This window comes from Musa acuminata, chromosome BXJ2-9 (assembly GCF_036884655.1).
Source record: "Musa acuminata AAA Group cultivar baxijiao chromosome BXJ2-9, Cavendish_Baxijiao_AAA, whole genome shotgun sequence".
Lineage (NCBI taxonomy): Eukaryota > Viridiplantae > Streptophyta > Magnoliopsida > Zingiberales > Musaceae > Musa > Musa acuminata.
In genome coordinates this window covers 46,813,907-46,834,490 of record NC_088346.1, presented here as the reverse complement: position 1 = coordinate 46,834,490, position 20,584 = coordinate 46,813,907, and the positions used below count along the sequence as shown (strand labels likewise).

General features: G+C 40.0%; 1 protein-coding gene and 1 pseudogene across 1 annotated transcript; one reads left to right on the top strand and one right to left on the bottom strand.

The window, feature by feature from the left end:
* Nucleotides 1-2,082: 2,082 nt before the first annotated feature.
* Nucleotides 2,083-5,447, bottom strand: LOC135623687 (thylakoidal processing peptidase 1, chloroplastic-like). The gene is made up of 7 exons (XM_065126930.1): nucleotides 4,528-5,447; nucleotides 4,305-4,373; nucleotides 4,116-4,184; nucleotides 3,930-4,016; nucleotides 2,613-2,680; nucleotides 2,334-2,495; nucleotides 2,083-2,178 (listed from the first exon to the last, which is right to left on the bottom strand). Exons 1-6 carry the CDS (start codon nucleotides 5,305-5,307, stop codon nucleotides 2,375-2,377), a joined length of 1,194 nt encoding a protein of 397 aa, XP_064983002.1. The 5' UTR covers nucleotides 5,308-5,447; the 3' UTR covers nucleotides 2,083-2,178; nucleotides 2,334-2,374.
* Nucleotides 5,448-7,418: 1,971 nt separating this feature from the next.
* LOC135622191 (uncharacterized) lies at nucleotides 7,419-8,267 on the top strand (annotated as a pseudogene).
* Nucleotides 8,268-20,584: the final 12,317 nt, after the last annotated feature.

The following is a 20,584-nucleotide window of genomic DNA, read 5'->3' as shown; positions in this document are numbered from 1 at the left end:
AGGAAAGGAGGACGAAGATTCGTTGCCTTTATTTACTCCGATTTAAAGCACAGCTTGCAACGGCTACTTCAGACGTCCAGTTCCTTTAAAAGAAATCCAAGGGTGGGAAAGACCCTTCAACTGGAACATCTCGACCGTCCACTGAGTCGGCCCCATCTGGGTCCACTGACGTCCTTCGAAAACGAACCGTCCGATCTGCGATATACCTCCACAATTTACACCCGGAGTAATGTTCTACGTGTTTGTTTCTTGTTGCGGGAGACGGCCTCATTACTTACCCAAAAAAACAAAAAAAAGGTTGTTGATCAAATCATTTGTCCTTATGTTGCTAATTACGTATTATCCACTTAGTTAGACCTCTTCACTAGATTTAAAAAATTTACATTTGAATCTTTATATTATATTAAAATCTTTATAATTATGAAAGTAAAATTTTAATTTCATTTATCAAACGTCGTTGATTTTACCGACAAAAGTATAAAAATGATGGGCAAAAAGATAATTTCAACGTCCTAGTTATTTGGTGGTGAACAATGATATCGTTAGGGGCCATGGGTGACTATTGTAGATAAAGAGAAAGAATGATGATAGTAAAAAAAAGAAGAGGACAATATAGATGTCGATATTCTGCATTTGTATCAGCGTCGCTCAACAATTATATCAATGCCAACGCAAATATAGAGCGACGAAGGATCGCTCAGCATCTACATTAGCACCAACGTAGATGTAGAGCAATGCTGCTCTATAACTATGTCAGCATCGACATTGCTTAACAATTGCGTCAGCACCGATGCAATTACCAAGAGACACCGACATAAATACAAAGCGTTGACATCAATGTCGTCCTCTTCCTTATCTCTCTTTGTCTCGTTTCTCGTCGTCCCTCTACCACAACGGTCAACGATATCACTGTCAACTGCAATTGAAAACATAACTAGAACGATGAAATCACCTTTTTATCTATTAATTTTGTGCTTCCGTCGATAAAACCAACGACATTAAAATAAATGAAACTAAAGATTTTTCATTCATAATTATAAAGTTTCGAATATAAATTTTTTGAGTCTAAAAATCAAAATATTGAGATCTAACTATATAATTAACCCATATTATCCAAACAAAATATAATAATTATGGTTAAAATTTTAATTTACATTAATATCTTTATAAATATTAGAGGTATATTTTAAACCTTTTATAGAGTTCTTCTTCAACCGACGCAAATTACTTTTAATCATCATAAAGTATTTAGCTTGAGATGGATGTTTACAGTAGTGGTATATATGGAGAAATTAATATTTGGAAAAATATGTGTTTCACTAAGATGTATAATAAAGCACCAAAGCAGTGAAACTAAAATACAAGCTATAGATACAACATCAGTCACTCAAGGATCTTATCCCTATTGTGTAAAACTGTAACAAGACAGTTCTAGAATGATCTGGAATTACAATCTTAAGTGATGCTGTTTAGTACTTCAATATCAACTACACAACAGCTTCAACCAAACTGGCACATACAGGAAGTAAATGCAACCATCCCATCAATATTGAAAACATCATTCAAGAAACATCTCAAGTGAATGCAGTAGTTGAAACTTTCGGGGGAAAAGGAACCCCTAAATGTATGACCATAACCACTCAGATTTTTAGCTGCTTGTAAACTTGCACAAGTGAGAAGCATTTCAGTAGATTACCAAGCAACAACTTCATGAGGCCACCAGAGTACATTTCATTATAGATCAGGTTGGACAAGATATGAAATAATGCAGCTCAACTTCTATAGTGATTTGAGTATCCACCCTTCCTCCAACCTGAAGTGGTCACTTACGACCTAAATAAATTCTGCTTGAAAGTTGAAACTACTCAACAGGAAACAGAAAACTCCCTTCTTAGGTGGTATTGCTAACATCCTTCACTAGGTCTGAAAAAAACCTTCCTTTTTCACATGATTATCATTACATCAAATATGCAACTTTTTTTCTGACACCTCCTTTGTCACATGCTTTGGTTCTCCTTCTCAGAGTAAATCATCTCAAGAAAAATGATAGGTTGCACAAAAAAGAAAGGAAAAAACCAATGCTGGCTGGATAATGATGATTTTTCTTTTTTAAGCCTTTGTTCTCATTATTCCCAGGCATTTACCATATGAACATGTGAGAAAACCACCAGATTGATCCTGCAGATTCAGAAGTACAGCATCAAGATAATGCACTGATCATTCACTGATTGACTGAAACATGCATCTTAGTTGTCAAATAACAACAACAATTGTTGAAAAAAAACAGTGGAGAAACTTTCTAAAAATTTAATGGACAAATCGTTGCAGTCAACCTCATCTATTAAACGGCATTTGTTGAGAAGCAGAGAATATATCAAGAAAATCCAAGCACACTTTGAGTTGCATTTGGTTCATGGATGGTGTCTGAGATTTTTGAAGGGGGCCAGTAACGCAGAACTGTCCTTCCAAGAATGTTTTTCACAGGAAGTGGCCCCCTGAAATATGAAAGGAATATTTATTAGATAATGACAATTGGTATGTAGTTTGAAATGAGAATTTTCAGAATTGCAAGCATAAAACTATGAATCTGTTACATTGATCTCAACACTCACCAGTTGTGAGAATCAAAGCTGTTGTTGCGATTATCACCCAATACAAAGACATAGCCTTCGGGGATAAACTGTAAGGAACAGCAGCAGACAGCAATGAGTTAGCATATAAACCAATGTTAGTTTTATGGGGAATTAGATTCCAACTGAAAATTCTCTGAGCTTATTCATAGTGTAAACCAAGGTTCGCCGTACCGTACCGTACCGGCGTTTCGACCCGGGCTCGGTACCGGTACGGTACGGTATACCGCTCGGTACACCCAGGTGTACCGAGCGGTACACTCACGTGTACCGAGCACTGTACACTGATACAGTGTTACTGTACACTGCTACAGTGTCGGTACGGTACGGAGCGGTCCGCGTACCGCTGGCCTGTCGGACCGGTACGTACCGCCCATACCGGGCGGTACAGTCCGGTACGGCAAACCTTGGTGTAAACAATCAGAAAGTACAAACAAAGCTAAAATCTCATATGTAACCATGTAGCCTAACAAGTCCAATAACATATCTCTGGTAATGCAGAAGCTATTCATTTCCATCGAGGACAACAATTTATGCAAAAGAACAAAAGTCATATAGACTTAGTTAAGGCCATGACAATAATCTGCTTTTCTGTTCATTAGCAGGTAGACAAAATAACGCATCAGTTCTTCCATTCAAGGTTTCAAATATCAGTCTGATACAGGTTTCATTAATCATCAAACCAGCATGACACAAAGATGTCGGCCAATATACCGATCTTAACTTCCCAGTATCACTCGAGAAAAATAAGACAAGGAAGAACACAAGTGGTATACAAAACGACATTGACTGTTAAAGGCTGTTATTGATGCTTGGTCAAACTGATGAATAATGAACAATACATATTAGATTGACTATTATCTGTAACCTTGCTTCCATCATTCGTTATTGATGTTAAAGGCTGTTATTCATGCTTGGTCAAACTGATGAATACTGAACAATACATATTAGACAGACTATTATCTGTAACCTTGCTTCCATCATCAGAGCTAACAATCAATGTCAATGCTTTTTTTCTCTTGTTGAAGTTTTAAACATGAGCCCACCAAAAATCTACATCTTCAGCACATCCCAAATGAGATTCGATATAACAGTGGTTACAAACCAACAATATTTCTCATGAAGTCATGCTAAATTATAATAACTAGGAAATCAATGGACCACATAATATAGTATCTAAGACACGTTACATGCAAAACTTTCCAACTTTTTTTTCCTTCAAGCCACTTCTAAGAGTAAATAGAATTTTAAAAATAGCAGTAAAACATTTCAAAGCAACCAACGGGAAGCTTGCCATACCACTGGTTCCATTTCATACTCAAGTGGTTCTAGAATGAATTCCTCATCTTGGATGATACCGTTCACCAATAATTTACCATCACGTACCTAAAAATGAGGGACAAATGGTGGCTCAGTAAGCTTTAAAAATAGTACAAAATTACAGACAAAACTATGGAAATCACTACAATGAGACTAGAAGTTTACTTCAACATAGTCCCCAGCCTTAGCCACAACTCTTTTGATAAAGACATCACCTGAACTAAATCCAAATTGCTGCACAGAATACACATACATAATAATTGTTGATCAGAAAAGCTTGTAACAAGTACAAACATACAGAATCAGATTACATTAAATTGAATAATCCTACAACAAAAGGAAATTGAAAGATACCTGTAGAATCAGTGGTGCTGTGAATATAACAATGTCAGTAATCTCAGGCTCCCGAAAGCAATAGGAAACCTGCATATTTAGATTGTCCAATAGTAAATGGCACACCAATGACTTAACATTGCATTTCAAACAAATATCTAGCAAACAAAAAATAAAAAAGAGAAAAATGGCTTCTATACTGAAACTGAGACTAAAAAGAAATGTTAAGAAACAAAATTCTTACTTTCTCAGCTAGAATTCGATCTCCGACATCAAAAGTTGGATACATCGATCTTGTGGGGATCGATCTAGGCTCGGCCAAGCGTGACCCATACAGCAGGGGAACTGTCAAAGCAGTTAAAAACGTCTTGGTTTCCTCCGAACAGGAACTCATCCACCGTGAAAACCAACAATTTCTGTCGCCCGAGCTCCTGCTGCAACAATTGCTCTCGAAGCGTTTCATCATAGGCACAGTGGGAGAAGAGATAGAGCTTTCTGTGTGTTCACTAGCATGCACAGAAGGAACAGTTCCTCCTTTGGTCTCATCTCCAGTAGGGCGTGAAGTAGTCCTCGCTCCTTGATCCATCGGGCTACCTCCTCCCGATCCTGGGAGGAAGTCACAACAAGGAAACCACTTGGTCGCCTGGAAAAATGGGATCAAAGACGAGGGCTTGAACCCCATCGACATCGAGGATGCGACGCCCAGTGCGCCGACGCCACCGAGCGAGCCGGAGCCAGGGGAGATGGCGGACAGCAACCCCACGACGAGACAAGCCTTCCGGTCCTTGGCCGCGGGATCCGAGGAAGGGGAGGAGGATGAGGCGGCATCCGAGGGCGCCTGGGAGCAACTCCGGGTCCTCGATTGGGGGCGGTAGTGGGAGTCGCGATCGGAGAAGTGGCCAGCGAAGAGGGCTCCGAGAGGCCTGCCTGCGGACTGGTGGAGGAAGCGGCAGCGGATTCCGGCGGCGGCGGCGAGGTTCTGAGCGAGGTAACCGGAGTGGTAGATGGTGTGCCGGACAGCCATGGTTGCGAGATCTGGAGGTGAACAGCGAGATTTAGGGTCGTTGCGTCTTCTCTCTCTCTCTCTCTCTCTCTCTCTCTCTCTCTCTCTCTCTCTCTCTCTCGCCCTCTGTGGAAAGGGAAGAGAGGACGCGGTGCAACTCCAAACGAAGGGGAGAAAGAAAAGGGGGCGAAACGGGTCATTTATTGGAAGGCTTCGTATTTATGTTTGAACCGCGTCGTCATAGAACCGGCCACTCTCCGGTCCACCAAAATTATGGGTCGGGTCAGTTAGACCGTATATTTAATTATATTAATGCATGTACATAAATACACATTTTCTCTTCTCTCCTTTTTTTTTTCTTTTATCTATTTTTATTTTTTCAAAAAAATATTCTCCTTTTTTTTTCTTCTTTTCAATTTTTATTAGAATAATATTTTTTGATGTCAAATTTATTTAAACACCTTATTCACTATCTAAATTTATCGAAAAAGTTAAGAGGATTGGATAATTTTCTTTGTATAAAGTAGAAACTAAAAAATTTCATACTAACTTGGATCGATCGATCTAAGTTACTTATTTTGTATTTTGTGTCTTTTAATCTTTATATTAGGTCGATCTGATTGGTTTTCAATTTTTATAAGAATCAAATTTGATTTTGATAACTATAAATAATAATATGATAAGTATTGGAGGATTACATCATATACTAGTACTAGTTTTAGCTCACTAAGAAATTGACTACAAATATATTAATACTTGAAAACTCATCTTAAATGCATCATTCCACAGCTAGAAAGTAAACCTATCAGGCCATACTTATTTCTATAAATTCCTTTGACTTGTAGCACTTCAACTACATTTCTCAAACTCAATCAAGAATTCATTGAATTTGGATGCTTAGTGTTGTGGCTTTGACTAGACCAAGTCTAATTATGTGCACAAACTGTAAGCATAGGTGTCCTAGAAAGATCACCTAAAATTGGTCCAAATCCACACTGTGGGGTCCATTACTTCTCCATCCACCACACCTTGAGGACACCCATTGACCATGGAAGCTGGTCGAGATGGGGGCAGGGGAACATAAAAGAAGGTGGAGATCATGCAAATCCAGATGATGATGTAAGGACATGCGCAATAAGAGCATGAATTGACTGGGTCAAGCTGAGACAAACCAAGGTTTTGACATTTGAACAACATGAGAGCTCTGCCTCTGAATCAGTAAATGATGTTGCCACTTTAAACAAAAGCATTCAGGATGACATTTTGGTGCCCAAATGGTTTGTTAATGAACTAGGCACAGATGCAACATTAGAACATTAGGTAAGCTTTGAATTGATGGCAAGCTTACATATGTATGTGTATTTAAAAGACAACCCAAAAGAATCCTTCATTGTATAGAGATCTGTGTTGCTTGCAGTTTTGGCTAAACCATTGACAAGAGAACAAAGTGAGAAAGACCACCAAAGATGCAGCTTCCATGATCTTATGCTGGCAACACCAACTCTGTTGGTAGCAGGTCAAATTGTGCCACCACAAAGACTGGATCCAGAGAAGTTGAATTCCTTGTCAAAGAATATGATAAGTTTAGCACACATGTCTTGTAACTCTGTTAAGTATCCATGGCTGAATTTATTCAACAAGAAAAAGGAGACAAAGAGAAAATAAATCTTTACTGCAGCAAATTATCTTTTTTTTCATTCAAAAAGATTGGATGATTACATAGTAACCAAGTCTAGAATCAGTATATTTATGCTTTTCTTTCCTCCAGTGCACAAAATATTTTGTTGTGTATGAACAAGATAGTAAGTAATAGTCCAATGTAAAACCATAATATATACACACATGAATATATATGTTGTGAATGTCAATAAACTTTGCATCTGTTTTGATCTTCACTGGTTGGTGGGAGACAGCTTCTTGGGAGTTTCTTAGCTTCTTGGGGGGTTTCCATGGTGATTCAAACAAAGGAGGACAGATTGACCAAAGTGGTTGATAGGTGTTTTATACAGATGATTAAGCAAGCATTGTTTATACAGATGAGTAAGATTCATGTTCATGATGTCTTACATAACTTTATGCTGACTATTATATATTTATTATTTATAATATTTATCACTTACATGCGATTTACAACTCCAGTTTTAGTTAGAAAGCACATCTGAACTCAATTAGGATCTCAAATTAACTTGCTAATTTGTCCTATATTTCAACTTATTATATATTCTAGACTTCAAATTTTCCCTCATCTGCACCAGAAGAGGATATGGGCTCTATGGCAGCCATCCATCCTCTCCCTCACCGTATCCTTTGCCACTCTCCTCTTAAGACACACCTCTCCGTTCTTACCTGCCATTTCCCCTGCACTCTTCCACCCTCAGGTACTTCAGCATCAGTTCTCTCCGCGTTACAGTCTCTATGATGAATTCCCTCATTGAGAGTAACATTGCATACTGTGATGTGATTGTTTTGTGAAGCAGAAGACTATGAAGTCTCAAAGCAATGGCGACACTTTCAGCAACTGCTGTGAGTGTGACGTACGTGCATGGACTGAACTCCTTCTCGGGCTCCAAGCCAACAATGACGTGTCCTCCCTCGGCGTCCCGACGTGCACCGCACGGTGCTTCGCCATGGTCGTCAGCTCCCTGAGATCGCCGCCGCGCAAGAGGAGTCAGGGCGGCGGAGCGCTGTCCTCCACCTGCGATGCCGCGGAGGAGATATTTAAGATTGCGGCCATAATGAATGGCCTCGTGCTGGTCGGCGTTCCGGTCGGCTTCGTGCTGCTTCGGGTGGAGGCGTCGCTGGAGGAGGCGGAGTAGGCCGCGGCAGACCCGTTTGTGTCTGCATGCTAATTGTTTGTTGCTTTGCTTTCAAGAAGTTTTCGTCAGCCGAAAAAACCTGGATGTAGATCAAGTAAATAATCTTTGGAAGAAATGGGTATTATTATGGAATAAAATTGTCATGCAAAGAATAACCAAATTTAATCATTTTACTTAAAGTCAACGTAGAATCGGCGGTGGGCAATTGGTTGACCATAAAACTACAGAAAGTCCACCATTCGACTCTCGTTGCTGATATCTTTAGGCGGGTGAACTGCAATCCTGTACAGAAACCAATGAATTAAGCAAGTGTAGTACAGTTGCTACAACGAGAATAGAAAAGCATATGAAGCTCAAAGATATTCTAAAATATTAACAGAATAAATATTGCCATACAAAATTAGGCTGAATTGGTGAAAATATAAGCAAAACCAAACAGAAAACAGGCTCCGAATTAGTCTAAACCACAAAATTTCCAATAGTCTCCAAAATGATGGCAGAAACCATGGTTTCTGAAAACTCTCTTGCAGCAGAAAGCAAAAGCCTTCCTTAAGAAAATAGCTTCATGGTCTCTGACAAGCCCAAAAAAGCTGTCAGCTGATGAAGGTCATCGCCGATGAGGAAACCAGCTCAAAGGCCACTAGCTTTGGAGGGTGCCACCCTAGAGTTCTTAAATAGCTGCAAGATCCATACAATTTTTTCAATAGAATCATTAGGAATCAAATGGGGCTCTCAGCCATGAGGATGAAAAGAAATGAGAATTCTACAGTTTGTAAACCAGAAATATCAAGCAAGTGACAGATTTAGCACCTAATATCAGGAAGAAATGAAGAGAATAAGATTATCACAGTGAGAAATATCAAGCAACTTCATCTCCTCATATGTACTATATAATTAATTGCTAACTTGGTTCGCATCAGGATAAAGCAAAAAAATATATAAAAAAAATTCTAAGGGCAAACATTTCTCATCCTTTTTTAACATATATTTCTTATCTTTCAACTACCAACACTATCAATTATTTAAGGTCAGCTATTCTTTGGAATATTATAGCTGACCACAAATAATTGGGACCTCACAAGTTGGATCTAAATTGAGAACAGACTATCTATCTACATGTGTTGCAATTTAAAGGTTACTGCTGCAGTATAATCTGACAACCCAAACCAAAGTAGTAGTTCATTTCACAAAATCAAATAAAATGTACTACAGATACCAGATTTGCATTTGCTTCAACGCCTTGAAATATGTATTCCCACCCATAGTGGAGCCAATCGGTGCAAAATAGAATCTGCAAATTCCCGTCCTGCATATGGCAAGAACAGCAGCATCATGAGAACCAATAAAACTCATTCTGAAGTAATAAAAATTTAAGAAAAAATGACTGTCATATAACAATACAAGAGTAAAGATGGCAGCATAATACTTTTCACAAATCAATAAAGGAAGAGTCAGAAATCAGGACCTTCTAGATTAACAAAAATTAATAGATTGTATATGTGGATTTGTGTCAAAGTTTCAACTTTCAACACCACAAAAATTGTCAGATACTAATGACGAGAAATATGCAATCCTAAGAACGAACAATATAAAAGCAAGTAGATTGAATTCAATAAATACCATTTAAAGACATCAAGGGAATGGAAGCTGATTGAGATTACATAATTTAACAGAACAAGAAGTAGAAAGCAACAAAGTAAGAGTTATTTAACAATGTTCCCACTTCCTAACACAGAAAAAGTATGATGTTAGTATATTATAATTCTGGTATAGTGCCCATATGTTAACGAAAAAGTCAAGGAATGTACCTTCCTTCCTCCAGGTCTAATATAAGCATCCCAAGTTCTTCTAACCTGAAAATATGAATTGAATTTTGCAACCATAAGGCTAGCTAATACATTAAAAGAACATTAAAAAAGAATTGCTAAAAACAGTGAAAGAACTTGCAAGAGAGGAGAGTCAATTCAATATCACAATGTTGGATACATTATACTTGTAATACAATCTTAAAAGATGATCGAAAATGCTTGGATCGGATCATTAAGTACGATTGACTACATCTTGAAGTTAACAGTTCATATAGTTGAAGCCTTTGAATAACCACGTTAACACACTAAATACTGTTGTTGATCATTGCAATTAAGGATTCAAACCATTACGCAGAAGCAAAAATAAATTTTGTATACTCGATAGTGATATATGGGTTAGAGACCTTCAAATAATAACATTTGCATAATGGTTTGGTGAACTCACTTCAATTAGTGTCCCCATATCATTGCTGCTTCCATGATAATAGTGGAGGAACTCAAATGGTAAATTTGACACAGAGTCATAGCCACTACCCCAACCCGGAGCTTCATCCTTCTGTTGTTCAGACTTCATATTCAAGTACAAAAACAGGATGGCCGCACCTCGGCTGACTACAACATCCAGAAGGAGGGAGTCCTCCGCCTCCTTCTGGATGCTGTAATCGGCCTGGGTGCGGCCATCCTCGAACTGCTTGCCGGAGATGAGCCTCTGCTGGCCCTCTTATACTGAATCGGAGCCTCGACATTGTCGATGGTGTGCTGTAGGATAAAAAAAAAAGAAGAAAAAAGAAAAAAAACGGTGTTTGCACTGACAAAAAAGAAAAAAGAGGGTGTTTGCAATGATAAAAAAGAAAAAAAAAAAAAAAAACGGTGCAATGTTCAGATTCAGTTTTCTTTTTTTGTCAGTGCAAACACCGTTTTTTTTCTTGTGAAATTGTCTCATTCATTCATTCATGGTGGTATTGAAGTACAAACCGCTTTGTTACATTCGTTTACTCAGATTAAAATTGTACCTAAATAAAGGAGGGTTTTAGTCATATTGTTTGAAGGTCTCTAACCCATATATCACTATCCAGTATACAAAATTTATTTTTGCTTCTGCATAATGGTTTGAATCCTTAATTGCAATGATCAACAACAGTATTTAGTGTGTTAACGTGGTTATTCAAAGGCTTCAACTATATGAACTGTTAACTTCAAGATGTAGTCAATCGTACTTAATGATCCGATCCAAGCATTTTCGATCATCTTTTAAGATTGTATTACAAGTATAATGTATCCAACATTGTGATATTGAATTGACTCTCCTCTCTTGCAAGTTCTTAAACTGTTTTTAGCAATTCTTTTTTAATGTTCTTTTAATGTATTAGCCGCCTTATGGTTGCAAAATTCAATTCATATTTTCAAGTTAGAAGAGCTTGGGATGCTTTTATTAGACCTGGAGGAAGGAAGGTACATTCCTTGACTTTTTCGTTAACATATGGGCACTATACCAGAATTATAATATACTAACATCATACTTTTTCTGTTTTAGGAAGTGGGAACATTGTTACAACATTTTTTTGCTAAAATAAACTGATGTTATTTTAATTTTCCAACACAAGTTTCTTTCTTGGCCTCTCGAGCCTTTGCAAAATGTCAATTAGTACTTAAACTTTTAAGGTCATAGATTTCATTTATCTTCTTTATTGGGGGAGCATTGGAATCTTCCCTTTTAATAAGGAAGTCAAGAAGGTTGTCTACTTTAAATACATGCCTTCCTTCATTCCAAACAACCATCAATGTCAACCCTCCTAGATGCTCGTATATCTTCTGATGTCCCATCTGTTATCAATTTCAAATTGTCTTAATGTTGGCAACATGTTACTCCTCCTGTCTCTCTCATCCTATGGCTTCTTCTACTCTCTCTTTAAGCTGGTGTTACAGGTGATCCATCTCTGAAAGCTGGGTCATAAACCAATCCCTTCCTTATCTAGTAACATGAATGACCTGGATCTAGAAATTTGTTTTCTCGTGATTGATGTATATTTCTCATACACATATCATTGTAAGGCCCTCCAGGGGCATTATTAGTTGACCTGTAGAGAAGGATGAGCACCTCCAATCAGTCCACAGCACTAGTATTTCAACCTAGCTTAGTTGGAGTACCAGCTAATTTGCAGCAATAAATAAATATTGAGCAAAGATCATTGCTAGTTGGTAAAGCTGCATGGTAGCTTTAATTTCTCCCTTTCGATCAAATCTGTGGCATCCGAGCTACTACGACAATAATAGTACTTAAATCCTTGCTTCATGGTGAATTGCTATCGATCAATGTATGCATCTTCATACTTTCTTTTCTTTATTACATTGATTCATGACTCACTCAATTCTCCACCATTATGAGTGGGCTTAACTGGTTTCCTAATGATTGGTTATGAATCCCAATGTTACTTATGATCGAGTTATAACTCGTTCTCCTTATGCCTCAGATACATAAATGGTCTTCCAGGAATATGATTTAGAAGAGATTTTCCAGCCAGTAAAAGATTAAATTCCCTAGCTCAGTATGGTTCTCCAAACTAATATGGGCATATCTTTATTTGTGCAGGTGCAGTGGTGGTGCCGGAGGGCAACCGGGGTAATGCAACGAGGACAGGGATCGCCACTAGTTATTGTTGAATCCAACACCGAATCTACTGTCCATATTCCAATAATAGCATCAGCAAAGTTAAAGAAAAATATATATATAATTTCAGGGTTAGAAAGTGCAGTTTGTGTATGTTAATCCTTTGCATTGGTGGGACCTCATCTTTTAAATATAAAATGACAAGTTTTGGCAATAATAATTTCTTTTTTCGTATGTTATTATTATTTAGTGGTACAAAGAGCACATATTTTGATTCTTTTTTCTTAAGTCCCATAATTTCTTGATATACGGGATAATGTGACAATAAGAAATGTGATTATTATTTAGTGGTTTGTTCATATACATATTTTGATTTTTTTTTTCTCGAGTCCCATAATTTCTTGATATACGGGATAATGTGACAATAAAGAAAGGTGATTATTATTTAGTGGTTTGTTCACATACATATTTTGATTCTTTTCCTTGAGTACCATAATTTCTTGATATACAGGATAATGTAACAATAAGAAAGATGATTATTATTATTTAATGGTTTGTTCACGTACTTGAATACATTCTTTTGAGTGTTGTTTTGGGCTTTTGCCAGTAAAATGACTCGTTTGGCCACGACAACATCATACACCAATTCTCTGCATATTTTTCTCGATCGAGCAAAAAGAAAAAAAAAAAAAAAACAATGTTATATAGGTTTTTTAATGAGTGAGGATGATACTATGCTGATTGATTTGGATTAAGGATGAAGTTAAAATATGACGAGATTTTTGTACCAAATAATTAAATGGGGAGATGAATATGATTTTCCAATAATTCGACATAATATATTAATATTACCGTAAAAAGGATATTATAATTATTTGATATGAGGACAAAGTTATTTTATTTTGTGCTTAGCAATGGATTAGTTGAATTAATGGTGAGATAATTAGTATTAATAATTAAATAACTAAAATTAATAAATAATTTAATTAAATATTTTTAATTCAAATATGAATATTGTTCTGTGTAGAGAGAGCTCAACGTTGTTTATTAGAAAAATAATTAAATCATTTCCATAATTTATTGACATAAACATTAATAGTGGTAATAATGGTGATGAGACGTGCGTTGACATCAGCTCCTCGAAGATAATAATCCACGCCTCGGTTTGACTTGATGCGTCTGACCAAGGCAGATCTGAACGACGACCGGGGCACGCCACGTCCTGTGCGAGCCCAGTTCTTCACGCAACGACCATATCGGTGTTGGACGCTATCAGAAGTTCGGGCCTGCCCCCTGCAAGTGGGCACATCAGGAAACGGTAAACTTCCCTATAAAAACTCGCACAAAGGAAAAAAAGAGGAGGAAGAGGGGAAAAAGCACGAGAAGAAGAGAGAAAGAAACCCCCTCGGACTACCTACTGACTTGATCGAGTCGGGCCGAGCTTTCCCGACCCGACCTGTGTGCAGGCACGAAGATGGAGCTCCTCCCCCCTGAACACCGAAAAAAGGAATCCCTCGTCGGAAAAACCCGGCGAGCCCCAACGCGATCCGATCAGTGCGACCGGCTACCTCAGTAACTCCGAGGGACGATGAACAAGATCCCCGCTCATTCGGATCAGAATCAAGCCGCGTCGGCCCCGAGGCCACGGTATAAAGTCGTTTACACTAACAGATTGACGCTAGAAGGAGGGCCCGGATGTCGAGGGATCGGTAGATCAACTCAGACGAACCCGCTGCTGAGGGGTCACACCCGATCGGAGCTCCGGGAGAACGACCCCCGCACGGCGAACCTCGAGATGAACACCCCGCTATGACGTCAAAGCATTATTGGCGGTTATTTAACGACCCAAGCTTGTCGCCACCTCAAGCTATACTGGCCGACCCATCGGTCGTGTCCTCCGAGGCCTTCCAGGACCTTGCTCATCAAGTCAGAACTTTGATGGGAATGGTGCAGACCATTATCCCACTCGTCTCTCACCCGGCGCACCCACCTCCGATTCGTCCATTGCGGCGACAAGAGTCGTCCGTTCGGGCTCCGACGCCACTTTCGGAGCTCCCTCCATCGCCTCGGGTCCGATCAGCCCCCCTCGAGGATCGGGCGATGGAAAACCCGAGCAACCGCTCGAAACCCGATGCGCCATCTTCGGACTCAGTAGACTCCCTACGAGCCCAGCTGCGCTCTGTCAGTCAGCGGCTCGACGAAGTGCAGAAGGAGGTTTGCAAGGCAAAGGGAGAGCTCGGGGTGGAGACACCAGGGGTCTCCGTTCGTACCCGAGATACAAGATCAAATAGTCCCCCCGAGCTTCCGGCTTCCTTCTCTTGATGCGTATGATGACGCCACCGACCCGTCGGACCATGTAGCCGCTTTCCGCGCCCAAATGTCGGCGCTTCCCACGACTCTAAAAGGCTCGGCTCGCGCATGGTATAGCGACCTAAAGACCGGGACGATTGCTTCTTTTGATCAGCTTGTCAAAGATTTCGAGCTTAACTTCCTGGCCTACGCCCAGCCAAAGACGTCCGTGGTGCTGCTCCTCGAACTCAACCAAATGGAGGACGAGTCCCTCTCCCACTTTGTGAATCGCTTTACTACGCAAATCCGGGGGTTGCTGGATGCTCATCCCTCTCTGTTGATGCAGACATTTATGATAGGCTTGCGACCTTCCAGATTCTTCTAGTCCCTGGTGGAACGACCTCCCACCGCGGTCCCGGAGATGCTCTAGCGGGCGAACCAGTTCGTTGCAACGGAGGTCTGGAAGATCGGGAAGCGGGAGGAGCACAAAAGGGACAGGGTGGAGCCGTCCCGCGGACAACAGTCTACCGCACCAAGCTGCAGATTAGACAGCCCCAACCCGCCGGTGTTGACATCTCAACTCCCCTCCTCGGGTGCGTCTCGAACAGATATATTTCTCCAGATAAGAGACAAAGGGCTGCTCAGAACCCCCAACCCGATGAAAAATCCGCGGGAACTCATGGATCAGTCGAAATATTGCAGTTTCCATCGACCAAGCGGGCACGACACTGAGTGTTGCGAGTTGAAGCGGCAGATTGAGGAGCTCATCCGCAAAGGGCACCTCGGTCGGTACCTCCAGCAAGGGGAGGAGCTTTCCCCCCACCCAGAGGGTCCCGTCAAGCGTTAGATCAATGTGATCACCGACGGCCCAGTGGTCGGGGGGAACAGTATGTCTAGGCGAAAGGTGTACGCCCGGGCCACCGTGGCCGAGGCTCCCAGACGTGGACCCGGCCCCGAGGTCACGTTTCCTGCCGAAGGGGCCGGGCGATCCGAACATGATGATGCACTTGTCATAACGGCCAGGATTGCCAACGCTCAAGTAAGGAGGATCATGATCGACACAGGGAGCTCAGCCGACGTGCTTTATTTCGATGCCTTCCAGAATCTTGGGTTAGCTAGAGAAGCTTTGGAACTGATGACCTCAGCGCTCACTGGGTTCACCGGCGATTCGATTTCGCCGTTGGGAGCGATCACTTTGCCCCTAACCTTGGGGACACCACCACGATCGAAGACGATGATGTCCACATTCTTAGTGGTTGACCTCCCCACTGCGTACAATGCTATCCTGGGTCGCCCCACCCTCAATAAAGTCATAGCCATTGTCTCCACTTACCACCAAACGGTAAAGTTCCCGACCCATGCCGGGGTCGGCGAAGCCCCCCAGAATCTAGGCGGTGCTACTTGACGACGGTCTCACTGCATAAAAGGGCGAGGGATGAGCAACCCCTAGGGGATCCCCGGGAAACAAAAAGACCGACCCTGCATCCCGAACCAACATAGCCCACTTGTGACGTACCACTGTTGGAAGGACGCCCAGACTGGACGGTCAAAATCGGGACTGAACTCCACAAGCAAGAACGGGGTCAGCTTGTCGGCTTCCTATAGGAGAACGCCGACGTCTTCGCTTGGTCACCATCCGACATGACGGGTATCGACCCAAAGACTGCCCAACATATATATATATATATATATATATATATATATATATATATATATAATGGGTTTGGGGGACCACCATAATGCCACAACCTAGGACTGTGCGCTGCTAGGAGATAACATGCTTGCATATATTGTCTCCAACATTCTATTATTTTGTCACATAAATTTAACATCTCTCAGAAGTTCAGTGTTCCATTTTTTTGTCACAGTGACATAACCATGCAGAAAGGATACTCTTCCATGTTATCCTTCACAGTAGCTGACATGAACAGCACAGTGACCAAACTAATGTCACTGGGAGCTGAGCTCGATGGCCCCATAAAGTATGAAATCCATGGCAAGGTATGTTATCCATACATCTAAAATTATCATCTGAGATGTTTTGAATTCATTAATTTGGTAAGTTTTCTGTACAGGTTGCTGCCTTGCGATGCCTTGATGGGCATATGTTGGGTCTCTATGAACCTGCATGAAACTTCTTAAAAGTTTGGATAGATATCTAACTCTTTTATTATAGATATCTAACTATGGGAAATCTGATGGACCAGATTTCCCATAGTTACGTACTTTTTCGTTGTGCGATGATTGATGCGCGAAAAATCCGCTGATCCGAAAAATCGCATGTATAATGTCAGAAGCGTTACCTGGAGAGATCGTATATCCCCGAATTTCTAGATCCGATAAAGATGATGAAGGAGCACTAACATACTCCTCTCTAGTGGTAATCCACGTAGCGGACGCAGCGACGACGCTTCTCAGATCACCGCGGGATCTTCCTCTCCCCGTGCACCACGAGGCTGCCAGATCCAAGGAGGAGAAGAGGAGACTGAGGAGAATAGGAGGGGCAATTGCCAAGAGCTCCAGCTTATGAATCGAGGAGTTCCTCCTATTTATATAGGTGCTAGAAGCATATCCTTAACGGATCCTGTTCATTGAATTTTTATCTCGTTCACATTGGATCTTTATCCAATCTTCCAGTCAGATCTCATCCATAGGATCCAAAATATGGGCTTCGTAGATATCTTATACATGCATCTCTACTCGTCGCAACATCCATCTAATATGTGTGACCCTCTAGGCTCGATACCGAGCTGGCCGTGAGTCGTTTCCGTCAGAACTTCTTATGATATAGTGAATTATTATAGAGCTAATAATTCACTCGACTCGTCAACTGTAGACGTACTATGCCACTATGCTATAGTCCCCTAGATGGTACAAGAAGATCGAATCCTTCGGACCTGTATGTCCTCAGTTACCGTGTATCTATAGTCTCTCATTCATCTAATCCCAGAGATCATCGTATATTGGGCATGATAAAGTCAGGCCCATACGAAATCCTGTCCGAGTCTCGCTCTAATCGAATTCTTCTGGAGAACTCAGATATTTACCGTCGGAAAATATGAATTCATGCGAGCCAAAAATCAGATTTGATAGACGGCAAGAGTCCCAATACCATACGATGAAACTGGAACCAGAAATCGGATTTGATGACAGAAGAGTGCCAAGACTATCTGATGAAACTGAAACGCACTACTGTAAGCAATATCCATGGGCAAGTATAACTGCAAAGAAAAAAAAGACACTAACTAACAGGGATCCATCCATCTGAATTTAAGATTTAGCTTGCTGGAAAAAACCCTTCCTAACCCATTGTTCCGATCCTCAAACGAGCTTCTTCAATATTTCTCCTGGGGTTCTATCGAGTTCATCAGCAATCTTCCTCTGCAAATCAGGAGGAAGGCTTGGCAACTGCTCGCAAAGATCACCATCGATTACATCCTCATCCTGAAGAATGTTTCAAATCAGCAATACATGAGATGATCATAAATAATTATCAAGTATGAAGAACAGTAATCACAGTAAAGAATTTTAACCATCGTACCTTTTTACGCCATGGACTAAAAATTAAAAAGGCATACTAGAGAGATAATACAATTTACATTAAATTCTAACTCCAGGTACTACTAATATTAGAATTACATCTTTGCACAACAAGGTGCTTTAACATAAAGCAATTTGTCAAAAGCCGAATCAATCACCTTAGAAACAACTGGGTTGAATAATAAAGTTCGATATCTTTTCCAATCACTTACAACTTTTAATATAGTGCAAGTTAATAACAATCAACACTAGTCAACAGAAATAAATTTCAATATGTTCGTTTGCCTCCCTGCAACTGATCTTTCAGCTATCAGTAGTAGTACACAAATTGCCATATCATGGGAGCAAAATACTTGAAGAATTATTGCCAACTGATACTGCTTGGTCAACTAAAGATTCTGATCAACTCTAGGGTAGATTAGGTTCAAATAACATCTATCCAACATTACAAAAGCATCTACCATGTTTAAGTTAAGATGGGTGTCAAATAATATTTTATGGTTACTTGGGATCAGAAATCCAGTACTCTTCTAGTTGATACAAATATAAAAAGGCTGCCGTTATATGATGTATTATAAATGCAAATCTTCTTTATTAAGAGATTTTTCATTCAGATACAAAGCCAACATGATTGTAGGTCAAGTCATGTTAAAGATAAACCTAGACAATGGCTGCTGAGACCCTATGGTTCAAAAAGTTGCAAGAATGGCCACTGTACTTCAATATTTCCCACATGCCATCTATTATAAATTAAATAAAGGAATCCAATGGGTTCAACGATTTTAAAAAGCGCTCGGGCGAGGCGAGGCCCGAGCGCCTCGCTAATCTCCCAAGCGGTGCGCTTCAAATAGGCGCTCGCCCAAGCCCAGGCGCTGGGCGCTTCGAGCGAGCACTTGGGTTAACCAAGGCGACCAAACCAGGATTTTAGGTCTGATTCGATCCTGGTTCGGTCTATGATGGTTAGTTGGTTCAATCGAACCAACTAAAACTAATATAAGTGACAACCGAAGCCTAACCCTCGCCGCTGCCGATCCCGATCCCGCTGCTCGCCACTGTCACTGCTCGTAAACGCTGCCGCTGTCACCGCTCACGCCTCCCGCTGCTCGCCACTCCTGCTCCAACTCCCGCTGCTCACTGCTGTCGTCGCTGTCGCTTTCTCTTTTCTCAGTCAGCAGGTTCAACACCCCTTTACACTTCCTTTTAATAGTATACGTATACTGTATATTGTATACTGTTAATATTATTAAGTTTATTTGAAATGATTAATTTTCAATACTATTAATAGATTAATAATATATTATTATGATTTTAAAACTGATAATTTCCTGATGTTTTGGTCTATTCTGAGTCATCAGTGAGCCTTAGAACAACTTACCATGTCTATCTACCTTTTTCCTATTATCAACTGGTGTTAGCTTTCCTTTTGTTATCCTTTTGCTTCGTCTTCTCGTCGATGTTGGAGCTCCACATGTATGATTCACCTTACGTGCTCCAACAAGACGACATGAGTCCTCCAAGATATTTATCATAGGCATTTTGATAGAATCGATGGGGAGATAAAGAGGACGAAATACTCGATCATCCTTAAGTAGTTTTCAAACGAAAAATGAGATGGTGATTGCTCGATCGTCCTCAAGTTAGACGGTGGCTAACATTTTCAGAAAGATAAAAGAATAGTTATATTATTGGAAAAAAAACTATTTATGGTCAAACAATCGATAATTTAAAATATATTAAAAATCAATAAAGACTTACATGATTTTATGCTTTCTCTCTTCCTACAATCAAATTCTTATCTTTATTTAAGTACAAATTCTTTTGCATATCCTCTCGCATAAACCTCAAACAATTTATATATTTTATCTAACCTTATTTAGATATTCTAGAAAGAAGCTCTAAAATATTTTCTACGGTAATCTTAATATACTTATCATTCCCAATATCACTTCCGTGTATAACATCAATAGTGATAGACTTTGATTATACCATTGATGCTCCTTATCTCACTTTCGGATTTGAGTGTATATATATATATACATATACATATATTTATATATAATAATTTTTTTTAACCAACACATAATTATTATTTTGTCTTTCCCTAAATTTATCAAGGGTTATTGTAATAGTGAACCTCTTGTTTATTCTTCGATCATTCCCTAATAACACAACGTCTCATTTTGTATAAGTTTAAAGATATAATTACTTAAACTATAAAATAAATCTAGTTAAATAAA

Bases quoted from the DNA above. Each gene is read 5' to 3' on its own strand.
- LOC135623687 (XM_065126930.1), bottom strand. From the start codon at position 5,307: ATGGCTGTCCGGCACACCATCTACCACTCCGGTTACCTCGCTCAGAAC. The intron at 4,017-4,115 runs GTAAACTTCTAG...CCTCATTTTTAG, and splicing joins AGGCTGGGGACTATGTTGAA to GTACGTGATGGTAAATTATT. The intron at 2,681-3,929 runs GTATGGCAAGCT...TGTTCCTTACAG, and splicing joins AGTATGAAATGGAACCAGTG to TTTATCCCCGAAGGCTATGT.